Source organism: Gossypium hirsutum, chromosome D08 (assembly GCF_007990345.1).
Source record: "Gossypium hirsutum isolate 1008001.06 chromosome D08, Gossypium_hirsutum_v2.1, whole genome shotgun sequence".
Lineage (NCBI taxonomy): Eukaryota > Viridiplantae > Streptophyta > Magnoliopsida > Malvales > Malvaceae > Gossypium > Gossypium hirsutum.
Genome location: NC_053444.1, coordinates 69,040,845 through 69,053,335, shown reverse-complemented (window position 1 = coordinate 69,053,335; position 12,491 = coordinate 69,040,845). Strand labels below are relative to the sequence as shown.

The 12,491-nt window shown below is 32.4% G+C and overlaps 1 protein-coding gene across 1 annotated transcript; it reads left to right on the top strand.

Annotated features, from left to right (window-relative positions):
- The first annotated feature begins 439 nt into the window (after nucleotides 1–439).
- Nucleotides 440–2,744, top strand: LOC121220391 (probable prolyl 4-hydroxylase 7). Its single transcript, XM_041100095.1, has 5 exons — nucleotides 440–559; nucleotides 1,201–1,258; nucleotides 1,354–1,529; nucleotides 1,654–1,714; nucleotides 2,280–2,744. The coding sequence occupies exons 1-5, from the start codon at nucleotides 440–442 to the stop codon at nucleotides 2,525–2,527; spliced, it is 663 nt and encodes a 220-aa protein (XP_040956029.1). The 3' UTR covers nucleotides 2,528–2,744.
- The last annotated feature ends 9,747 nt before the right edge of the window (nucleotides 2,745–12,491 follow it).

Below are 12,491 nucleotides of genomic sequence, written 5' to 3'. Positions count from 1 at the left end.
CTATTACCGATTGGATCCAAACAAAGGATTTTTTTTGCCCTTTTAATGGATCATTGGTATTTTATAGGATTTTTGCTTCTTATTTTGCTTCATCTCTGTTTGGTTTCAGCTGAGATCAATGGATCGGTGCTTGAAATGAAGAGAGGAACTTCTTCGGTTCCATTTGATCCCACTCGTGTTACTCAACTCTCATGGCACCCTAGGTCACTTTAATTTCTCTCTTCTTCTTTTTCGCATTTTGTAACTTTTTTCTGTTTAATTTACTCAAAATTGTGAACTTTATGTTTTTATTTTTATTTTCGGGGCTTTCCTTTACAAAGGATTTTTATCAAGTGAGGAATGCGATCACCTTATTACTCTGGTAAGCAACATTTTTTTAAACTAATTTGTTGATTAATTTCGATTTGTGATGTTAACCCCCTCCCCTTTTTTTCTTAAAATGTGTGGATTTCAGGCTAAAGATAAATTAGAGAAGTCAATGGTGGCGGATAATGAATCGGGTGATAGCATTGAGAGTGAAGTTCGAACCAGCTCTGGCATGTTTCTTCAGAAAGCTCGGGTATATAATTAAATTGCCCCTTTTTTTAGTTTAAATCTGTGAAATTAGCTGGAATTCTGTTAATGGAAGATAGAAATATTACAGCGGCGAAGGCAGTTCACTTATTCTTCATAAATAACCAAATTTTGGATGGTAGTTTATGACAGATGATGTTTTAGGTGTCTTTTACTCCTTTCCCCTAATGATTCATTCACACTTAATCTAGGGCAAGCTCTTTACCTAAAGAATCCGTTTCCTCACTGAATGCATTGAAAGTTAAAGATGATAGTTGTGCTCTTTGGCATTGGCTTAAGCTTTTGGGATAATTACTTTCCCTTAATGCTATATCAGATATCTCGAGTAGGACTCCTGATAACTGATTTACTTCTTATTTCTTCCTCTGCTGTCTTGTTGCTCACTGGGGAATGTGTTACTGCTTTAATCATTCTTCAGTTTGCACCTTTTTCTTCACTGGAGTTCAGGTCCAAATGTGTACTGCTTAGTATTAGTTACTTGTTTCATTAAGTTTAGAGATCGTTTACTCAATACTAATTTTGATGACTTAGATTGTTTATTTTTGTGGACCGTGTTTGGAAAGCATTGTATATGCTGATTCTTGAAGTTCAAATGCTTATGTGGTGTCCTTTATTTCTCATGTGAAGGATGAAGTAGTTGCTGATATCGAAGCTAGGATTGCTGCATGGGCCTTCCTTCCAGCAGGTATATATCATTTCTTGCTTGTTGTTACCCTATAATTTCTTAATCTACGTTGAATGGTGTTTTCTCATCTTATTTTAATATGGCACACCAACCAGAGAATGGGGAGTCCATGCAAATAATACATTACGAGAATGGTCAAAAGTATGAGCCACATTTCGATTATTTTCATGATAAGGCTAATCAAGAGCTGGGCGGTCACCGTATAGCCACTGTACTGATGTATTTGTCTGATGTTGAGAGTGGTGGGGAAACTGTGTTTCCAAATGCAGAGGTAAGCATTTGACTGTGAATTTTTTATTCCCCCATTTATGTTTGCTCTCTTCCTATTCTATCATTGTTAAATGCTTACATTTCCATTTTATTTTGTTCATCACTTACTAGTCTGCCTTCTGCAGGGAAAACTTTCTCAGCCAAAGGATGATAGCTGGTCAGATTGTGCAAAAAATGGATATGCAGGTAATACTATGATTTCCATTGGAGATTTTGTGAAATGCTTACTGAGTTGTGTTTTTACTTTTCTCGGATATTAATATGCTAGATCATACCAATTTGTTCGAAGAATTTTCATTTGATTCTAGCTGATAAAATCTCACTTTAATGAACAAGTGAAATTAAGTTTGCCACTTTTGTTTGTATGATTGGTTTGTGATTTGTATTCCAATGAATTCTGCAGATATTACTATGAACCTGCTGTATATGTTCATAGCTTCTTATTTAATTGTTCTCGGATAAAATTGCCACCTTAGAAATCCAACCATATAATCCAACCATATACTTTTATTCATAATATACCTGTGGTATTATTAACATCGTGTAAGGCTAATATGGATAGGTGGTGATGGAACCTTACTATCATAATTTTGTTTTTGGTATGTATTTTATGAGCGTTAATTCATCATACTATTATTATGAGCGTTAATTCTGCTGAATATATCTAGATCTTTGTTTATAGAGAATCGACTGAATTGCAAAATTTTAGCATCTGCTATGATGAATGTCACCTGACTGGTAATCATTTCAGGGCACCCTGACTCAGTACTACGAACAGCTGCCAGTAAGTCTAGAGAATTTGAGGCTGTATACGGGAAACACCGAAGCAAGGGATCTGAAAACAAGTTGCCAATGCAAAGTAGTCTTGACGAAATGGTGGTTTTTATTCGGGAACTAATCAGCCTTACACGCTTAAAGACATGGGAGGAGGGCACTTGTATTAGGTCATTGACTCCAACAGAGGGCAAGGATGCTTCTGCATCAACATTGATTCAATGAAATCCATGTAATACTTGTAATTTTTCCCAGGGTCATTCATTTTCGGATATAGTTAGTGATGTGAATAGGATTGTGACTAATATGCTATCTAGCATTTTGTAAAGTTTGGGTGGGCTAGAAAATTGGAAAACATATTAGTTGGTAGCTGGAAGGTTGAAATGAGCTGACCGGCATTTTGTACAATGCATTTCTAATGAGAAAAATTTGTTAGTTATAATTATTTTAAATTTTATTAAATCATATATTTTAATTAAAATATATTTAATATTAATTATTTCAAATTATATTTTATAGTATTATATATTATGATTTTAGTAAATTCATATAAGAATATTGATTATTAAGAATTTTATTAAATTATATATTTTAATTATAATATATTTAATAATAATTATGTTAAATTATCTATATTATGATTTGAGTAAATTCATATAAGAATATTAATTATTAAAAATTTTATTAAATTATATATTTTAATTATAATATATTTAATAATAATTATGTTTAAATATGATTAAATTATTTATTATTGATATTAATAATCTTATTAAATTTTAAATAACAATAACAATAATCATTTACCCAAACAAATTTATGCTAAGGGTATTCTAGTCATTTTAGTTTTTTCCATTATGCTATTACACCTCTATTCCATTCAACCAAACATAAGATTACTATTACGCCTCTATTCCATTACATTCAACCAAACAGTTGATTTGCTATTACACCTCTATTCCATTACACCTCTAATCCAATACACCTCCAATCCAATAGACCTCTAATCCAATACAGTGAACCAAACGTGCCCTAATGTCATCGAGTAAAAGTAGGAGACGCTTAGATAATAAAGCGGGATGAGAAGAAAATAAGGAACATTGGAGAGGAGCGGAAGCTCAAATGTCAGGAGATTACAAACCCAAAACATTGAATACAAGTCGGGATTCATGATTGTTGTACCTGTTTTCCTTGATTCTTGACCCAACAGGTGTTTGAATCTGGAGTTATTGTAATTGTCGTCAAAGATTTGAAGAGCAGTAGTAGTAACGTTTGAGGTGGTGGTGGGGATACTGTTGTTATCAACTTGCCAAACACCTCTGGGTGGGCTGAAAGATGATTGGTAGACTGCCGTTATAACCAGTGCCACAGTCACCAGCGTTGCGTTGATCACATGTTCTCCGACAATCCATTCCTTGCACGAATTAACATTATTAATATTGGTTCTAGGGTATCAAGTATTTTCTTAATGCGCTTAATCTTGTCGGCAGTGTCATCATCTTCACCACTCATGTTCAAGCCTTTTCTTTCAACATTTTCTATGATTTCTCGAGCCATCAAACCTTCCGAGTTCTTAGCTGTTACATGTTATCCAACATTTGAATATAACAACAGCTTTAGTGCCTGCATAATTAATAAAATTGGATTTGAGTTCGTGCAAACCAAGTCTGAGTTAAATTTGTGGATTTTAAAATTTGAAATTTTTAAAACTTAAATTTATTTAAAAAACAAATTTTTTTAGCCTACTCTACCTTCTGCACACCTAAATAATAAATAATTAATTTTACTTAAAATATATCATCAACAAAGTTCAAGGTTTTTAGAACCAGAATGATGAGCGAATCAGTTAGACCACAGGTTCCTGTTTCAATCGATTCGACCAACTTAATTCAATAAATCATTAAAAATATTAAAAAATAGAGAAAATCGATTCAACCTATTCGATCGTTGATCTAATCGACCAGTTAGACTAATCCAATCGACTGATTCGATCAGTTCAACTGGTGTGGCTCCTTATTCTGGATTGGTATCCCGGTTGGTTCACGATCCAATCGATTTGACAAGCCAGTCCAATTTTGAAAACAGTGACAAAGCTTAATGCATTTAATTTAATACAATATAAATATTCAAAATTTTTATTTATACCATAATTTTCACTATTTTAATTTATAAACCCTCGACTCTTAATTTACGTCTAAGTCCATTTATTTAAGTACAAATCAAATTATATGATTTTATTTAAGTGTAAACAAAGTATAAATAATACAATAAAATTGAGAGTCCTTTCTAATATTTTAACCCAAAAACTTATAAAAATACAAAAACAGAAAGTTACATTCTTTCAGAAAAAAAAAACTCTTTCAAATAATATACAAAAACCAATTAGTTTTAGCCTAAACTGTTCCTAACAAAGTGGAAAAATCATTTTATTCATTCAAGATCAAGGTTTTCATAATCAAATTAATAGTCAAACCGATCAAACTGCTTATTTTGAAAACCTTGATTTAATGAAACAAAGTGGGAAAAAGCAATCAGTTTGATAGGTTTGACCACTATAGTTTGGTTCTGAAAACCTAGATTTTGAATGAATAAAATGATTTTTCCACTTTGTTATGAAAACTAATGATCAAATTGATAGTTCAACCGATCAGTTCAGTTTTATTAAATAAATCATTAAAGGTTCGTAAAATAAAAATGTCTGTTTTAACCACTTGATCAAGGGGTTTTTTGTCCAATTCAATCGACTTAATGTCTTTCTTTGGATCAATACATTGATTAGTTCCCGGTCTAACTGGTCGGGTTCAGACAATTATATTCAAAATCCTCCTTAATAATGAAGTTTAAAAAAATTTAAGTTGTTGAATCTCAAATCTAAATTTGAGTCATCTAAACAAAAAATTTAAATATCAAATATTTTAATTTCTAAACAAAAAAAAAAAATAGAAATAATGAATTTATAAAACAGAAATTCAAATCCAAATTCCTCTTACAAATACTACCAAAAGGAATTTTAGAATCCGACTTATCACAATCAGATAAATACCGGCAGCAAAAAGAAATTCAAACCGCAAAGTAAACGATAATATAGTTGCATTGCAGATACCTCATGTTGTTCCTTTTTAGCTGTAATGTGCAACACGGTGTTGTCATATCCATCTCTCCAATTCACAACCTTTTCTGACAAATAAAAGGCTCCTCCACGACAGTTCCTTTGAAGCCATCCAATCAAGAGATTCAAAGCTCCGATGTGGTCGTTTTTCGAAGCAAGAAGTAATGCAGTCTCGTTTCGAACCGTCACATCTTCCATGCATTCAGGGCAAGTGATACGTGGTTGCGCGCGGACCAAGATCGAGTTGCCAAGTCACGAGAAACTCCTACGAAAACCCTAAACAATTAGATCTGAAACGAAACAGAAAATTAAAAGATTAGATTTTTGAATTTTCAGATCTGAAATAAAATCCCCAAAACAGTAAAGAATCAAATAGAGAATAGAAATAAGTGTTAATAAGGAATCTTGAAACCCTAGAAGAGATTGCGATTCTGCCCAATTGAACACCCAGATAGTTTTCCCCAAATTTCGGCAATCTAATTTCTCCCAAAAAGAGTATGGATGAATCGGCAAGAACCCTAGAAATTGGGGATTTTTGGGCTAATTCCTTAAGATAGAAAAAGGCTGAAAACACAATAAGAACAGAAAATAAATTAGATAAAGATTCGGCACAAGCAGAAATAAAGAAAGAATTGACAGTAAGAAATTAAAAGATAAGTCCTAAGAAGCCTTGAAATCTCGAAAGATCTCACAACTCCCTTCAAATGGCTCTAATCTCCCCTCCAAAGAATATCAATGGCAAGAAGAAGATTGAAGATGGCTCCCACAATCAAAAGATTGTTAAAACAACTTCTAAAGAAAACTCAAGAGAGAAATCTTGGAGAAAACTCAAAGAAAATTCTGCTCTCAACAAATCTGAAATTTTAATAATAATGATAAGTGTTTAACAAGGTGGACAGCCATGCCTTTAAATAGGCCTTATAACTAGTCCTAATCTAATTAGAAAACTAAAATAAAAAAAACTCCTAATTATTTTAATATGAAAATTCGGTCAAAGGTCATTTTATCTGGGACTCTTGGACTGAATATTGACATAAAAATTTAAACTAAGTAAATAAATAAATAAATAAATAAAAATAAAAATAAAACTTTACAACTTGGGCCACTTTGACAATTTGGCCTGATTTTCAACTAAGTATGGATGGATTTCTTGATTGGGCTGGGAATTTGCTTATTGGGCCTCGCCTTCAAGAATTTGGGCTTTTGTGACTCGTATCATTCCCCCCTTCCTCAAAAAGATTCGTCCTCGAATCTGAAAAATCAAATGAACTCGACTTTCCTCTATCGAACGGGACTAATGGCAATTGAGTCCACTGAAAAGAATAGCCATGAGATAGTAAATAGCAACGGAAATAAGCTTGTAGTCCAATCATAAGCATAATAGAACAGGTATAACGCATGTGAATGGACAGATTCAGATTACCATGCAAACAATCTAATTTACTCACCACTGCCTCGTCAAATATTTGAAAAAAAGATGGACATGTTTTAAGGCATTCAGTCGTCTCACATTGTTCCCACAAACCATAAATAAATTGCGAGTAATAAATCAAATGGTAAACATAATCGTCACAAGTAGGTATTTGAAAAGATTCACATGGTTCACAGAGTTGCATAATCATACCATGCATTAATCGACGGTCTATAGATTCACTCACACATGCATTATCAAAAACAAGAATCTTTTTATCAACCATCAAAACAGATAGATCATCAATAAATAAAATAGGACAGTTAAGCACGTTTCGATCTAAGTGTTCATCAACACGATCTTTATCACTATCCGAGGAGTACAAAACTGTTTCAAAGGTTTCAAGCATCTTACCTCGATAAGCAGAAGAATGAGGGTCGATTTTACCTTTTTCATTTAAAACAAACCTTCGCTCATCGGGGGCATAGTGTAGTCGAATCTTCGTTGTTGAGTTAACGTTTGTCAAATGGAACTCAAACTTCATGTACAACCACATAAACTGTTTAAGGCACGAATATAAATTGAAAACAAATTTGGAAAATTTCGTTACCTTATTCTCCAAAACAGATTTGGACAAATTCAAGGATTTTACATAAGGTAAATCAAGAGAATAACAAATCACGCTTCTTTTCGTAATGACTTTATCAACCACAATCGAAGAGTAACAATTAATCGGATCAAAATGAGGGGATCTTTTAAGAACTAAGTCACCAAAAGTTTTATCAATAATTTTCAAATCTGCACTGGACTCGGTTTCTAAAATTTCCTTACCTCGCTTACCTTCGGGATCATGTAGTGTGATTTCATCTTTGCCTAAGTTGATCGTATGAAAGCGTCTTTCATTTGAGAGGTATTGAAGTTGAAAGTTATCTTTCGATCTTTCGGGAACCTGAAAAGTAGCAACACAAGAAAAATTCATATCTTGGTTAGTGGAAACATTCCTCACTACCCTTTCCACGTCTTTTTCTTTTGTTTCTTTTTCTAATTCATTTTCTCTTCTTTCTTCAATTTCTTTTTCACTCTCAATCTCTTTTTGCTCTTTTTCATTCTCTTTTTCTTTTTCCTCACTTGTTTTAACAGAATTTTTCAGTTTGATTTGGTCCTCATGGACTTGTTCCAGAGTGAGCGGCACTAAGGTGAGTTTCTTTCCTTGATGCTTGAAAGAATACCTATTGGTACGACCATCGTGAGTGACTTTTCGATCCAGTTGCCACGGTTCTCCTAGCAACAAATGGCAGGCTTGAATAGGCATTACGTCGCACACAACTTCGTCTTGATACTTACCGATAGAAAAGGCGATGCGCACTTGTTGAGTGACCCTAAATTGGCCTTCGTTGCTAAGCCCTTGTAGTTGATAAGGTTGTGGATGCTTGGTAGTGGTTAAGCAAAGCTTTTCCACCATCGTCGTGCTGGCTATGTTCGAGCAACTTTCACCATCAATAATAACTCTACAAAGCTTACCTTGTACGTGGCAGCGAGTATGAAAGAGATGTTCTCGTTGCTGCTCGCTCTTTGGTTTTGCCGAAGATGATTGTCCATGATCATGACAATCATCATCCATTCTAGGGACACGTTGAGGGTTGCACCTATGGGGCTGGTTATCCCTATCTTCCTTAATTGGATCTCGATATTGATGTTTTTGATTCACTCGTACCTCATTCAAAGTAGTATTCAATGCTTGAAGTGTAGCATTTATTTGTGTGATTGCAGCAGTATGTCTGTCTAACTGTTGTTGGACTTTCATAAGTGCATCATTATTATCACCTTTAGACATCTTCAAAACCTGTAAAAAATAAACACTCAACACTCAAAAATAAAAGTTAGCAAACCTCACCATTAATCACTCAAAAAGAAAAATCAAATTCTCAATGAGGTCGAATTCAATCTTGTGAGTTCTTTATCAGAGTTTATATCAACCAATTAGAGAGTGTGAACCAAACTACCAAAGAATCCTAATTTGCACTAGGATGCCAAAAACTGACGAGACACCAAGTGATTCGTGTTGCACCGAGGAAGGATTGTGCACACGTTTAAATCCTACTAACACAAGAAACAAGAAGGTGTTAGATATTTTAAAAGGATAATAAAAAGCAAACAAATGAAAATCTACAGCTAAGAATCAATAAAAATTGCTGAAAACAGAAAACCCGAAAAACTGCGAAGTAACTTGACAACTTCGTTCGAGGTGTTCTCGATCTCCAAAAGTCACAAAATTAAATCTGGAATGTATTCAAATATTGAATTTTTGATCTGGAAAATTTGGGCAACAAATTCAACCCGCTGAATATTTTTTTAATTTTTTATTGGATTTCGTCTTTTTTCAATTTTTTGACTTTTTCGACTTATTTTTTTGTGGGAAATATTTTTGTATATTCAATAACAGTGCCAAAAATATGTATGTAAAATTTCAGATCAATCAGAAAACGTTTACCCACTCAAATGAATTTTTTTCGAAAATTTTTCTGGGTAAAACTGCTGTTTGTAATTTAAAAAATAGAGATCAGTTTAGAAATCAACCAAGAACACCCAAAACGTCCAAAATCTGATACCAAATGATACGGGGTTGCGCGCGGACCAAGATCGAGTTGCCAAGTCACGAGAAACTCCTACGAAAACCCTAAACAATTAGATCTGAAACGAAACAGAAAATTAAAAGATTAGATTTTTGAATTTTCAGATCTGAAATAAAATCCCCAAAACAGTGAAGAATCAAATAGAGAATAGAAATAAGTGTTAATAAGGAATCTTGAAACCCTAGAAGAGATTGCGATTCTGCCCAATTGAACACCCAGATAGTTTTCCCCAAATTTCGGCAATCTAATTTCTCCCAAACAGAGTATGGATGAATCGGCAAGAACCCTAGAAATTGGGGATTTTTGGGCTAATTCCTTAAGATAGAAAAAGGCTGAAAACACAATAAGAACAGAAAATAAATTAGATAAAGATTCGGCACAAGCAGAAATAAAGAAAGAATTGACAGTAAGAAATTAAAAGATAAGTCCTAAGAAGCCTTGAAATCTCGAAAGATCTCACAACTCCCTTCAAATGGCTCTAATCTCCCCTCCAAAGAATATCAATGGCAAGAAGAAGATTGAAGATGGCTCCCACAATCAAAAGATTGTTAAAACAACTTCTAAAGAAAACTCAAGAGAGAAATCTTGGAGAAAACTCAAAGAAAATTCTGCTCTCAACAAATCTGAAATTTTAATAATAATGATAAGTGTTTAACAAGGTGGACAGCCATGCCTTTAAATAGGCCTTATAACTAGTCCTAATCTAATTAGAAAACTAAAATAAAAAAAAACTCCTAATTATTTTAATATGAAAATTCGGTCAAAGGTCATTTTATCTGGGACTCTTGGACTGAATATTGACATAAAAATTTAAACTAAGTAAATAAATAAATAAATAAATAAAAATAAAAATAAAACTTTACAACTTGGGCCACTTTGACAATTTGGCCTGATTTTCAACTAAGTATGGATGGATTTCTTGATTGGGCTGGGAATTTGCTTATTGGGCCTCGCCTTCAAGAATTTGGGCTTTTGTGACTCGTATCAGCAAGCTTCAAGGAACTGGAATAAAAGTTTAGAGTTCCCCACTGTGACGCGAACCAGATCTTTATCCATTTTCAACAGTACTCGAAGCATTAGCTTGGGGTGCCCATTTCTGAACGCCAAGCGCATGGGGCTAAACCCGTCTTGGTTCAGCTTCCGAGCAGATGAAGGCTTCAAGTTCATCATCTCCATTGCAAAATTAATTTGGCCTTCATTTGCTGCTATGTGAAGTGGAGTATCGATGAAAGGAATCTGATCAATATGCTCCAACATGTATGGATGCTTTCGAACTATAGCGTAAAAGGCATCAATATTTCCTGTTCCAGCTGCTATGTGAAGTGAAGAACTATTATATAGTACGTACTCTTTTAAGTAATGAAAGTGATGAACAAAATAGGAGAGTTGCAAAATGACATGAACCACAACTATCATTTATTTGAAAATTGCAAAAATTAGTTGTAAAGTATGTTCTAATTGCTCGACTTGAAGTAAAGAATGATTCAAAGTGATGGGTAGAATAAGATGAAAAACAATCTTAAGCAATCTCCATAGCTACTCTTTTCCTTAATCTATCCAAAGTGATAAACTGAATCTTATTCAAAGAATCAGAATAATTTACGTCTAACTCCTCTCAAATCATAGACTATCGAAGGAACATGTAAGTGCCTTCACCCCTTTTAGATGATCCTTCTCAAAAATTAATAATTTCATTTATTTTCTTTTTTAGTCTTTTAATTTTGTATTTTTGGGTTTCTTAAAAAATAATAATTTAATTTGATTCTTCTTACCTTTGCATCTTGCATTTAATATTATTATGGGTAAATTATAAAAATAGACATCCAATTACTAGCATATTTTTGTTTTGTTTCACGCAGGTTTAAAAGTCACTATTTTAGTCGGTAATGTTATTGAAATTTAATATTTTGGTCACTCATCCATTAAATCTCTAATAATGGCCTCTTTTTATTGGCATAATAAAAAATTTAGCCCTCAAATATTTACAGATTTTATCAATTTAGTTCTAAATGTAAAAAAATTAACAAATTTGACCCTCAACTTCACACATTTTATCGATTTAGTCTTAATTCTTAAAAGTTAAAAAACTTCAAAACATAAAAAACTATTTACAAGTTCATTCTTGATAAAAATACATAAGATTATAAAAAATACAAAATTATAAAAATATTTATAAGTAAATACTTTTTCTCGGTTTCTAACATGAAATTTGTTTATTAAAATAATAATTTTATAAAATGAAACAATTTAAGGGAGGAAACCATAAAGAAAACTTTAAAATATTCAAGTGATGACATTGCATCATCTCATAATGTCACATCATCGTAACTTAAAAAAATTTGAGTTCAGAAATCAAATTGAAAAAAATAACCAAGTTTTAGTACTAATGTGAACAAAAAATAATAATCATGGACAACAATAAGAAAAGTTAAGTAATTAATGAATGAAATAAACCGTTACGCTAATAAATCTCCATTCTTTATATTAGTTAAGGATAAATCTCAAAATTATATATGAGCTTTGATTTGATGTGTAATTGTATACATAAATTTTAATTTGGTGCAATTATACACATAAAACTCTAATTGTGGTTCAAATGTATACTTGAAACTTTAATTTTGATTTAGTCACGCACATTTAAAGAAATAAATATATCAATTTATTTTTATATCCGATGAATATAATTATTTATGTATGCAATATATAAACATAAAATGATGTTACATCGATAATTGTGTTAATAATTTAGAAAAATTAGATCAAATCAAAATTTCACGTATACAATTACACATTAAACCACAATTTCACGTATACAATTATACAATTACACATTAAACCATTAGAGAATCACGACTTAGTTTAACATTCCTGTCACACGTAGAATTTCATTTGTACCTTTCTCAAAAATTAACAGATCATTAAAGGATTAAAAGAGCAGAAAGATAAGATAAGATAAATTTTCTGGCTTTTTACCAGGGTCTCAATTATAGTTGGATTATTATTTTATACATCGATAATGAAATTATAATACTACCA

Coding starts and splice junctions, on each gene's coding strand:
- LOC121220391 (XM_041100095.1), top strand. CDS start 440: ATGTGTGGATTTCAGGCTAAAGATAAATTAGAGAAGTCAATGGTGGCG. Junction 560..1,200: donor TGTTTCTTCAGAAAGCTCGG/GTATATAATTAA, acceptor TCTCATGTGAAG/GATGAAGTAGTTGCTGATAT. Junction 1,715..2,279: donor TGCAAAAAATGGATATGCAG/GTAATACTATGA, acceptor TAATCATTTCAG/GGCACCCTGACTCAGTACTA.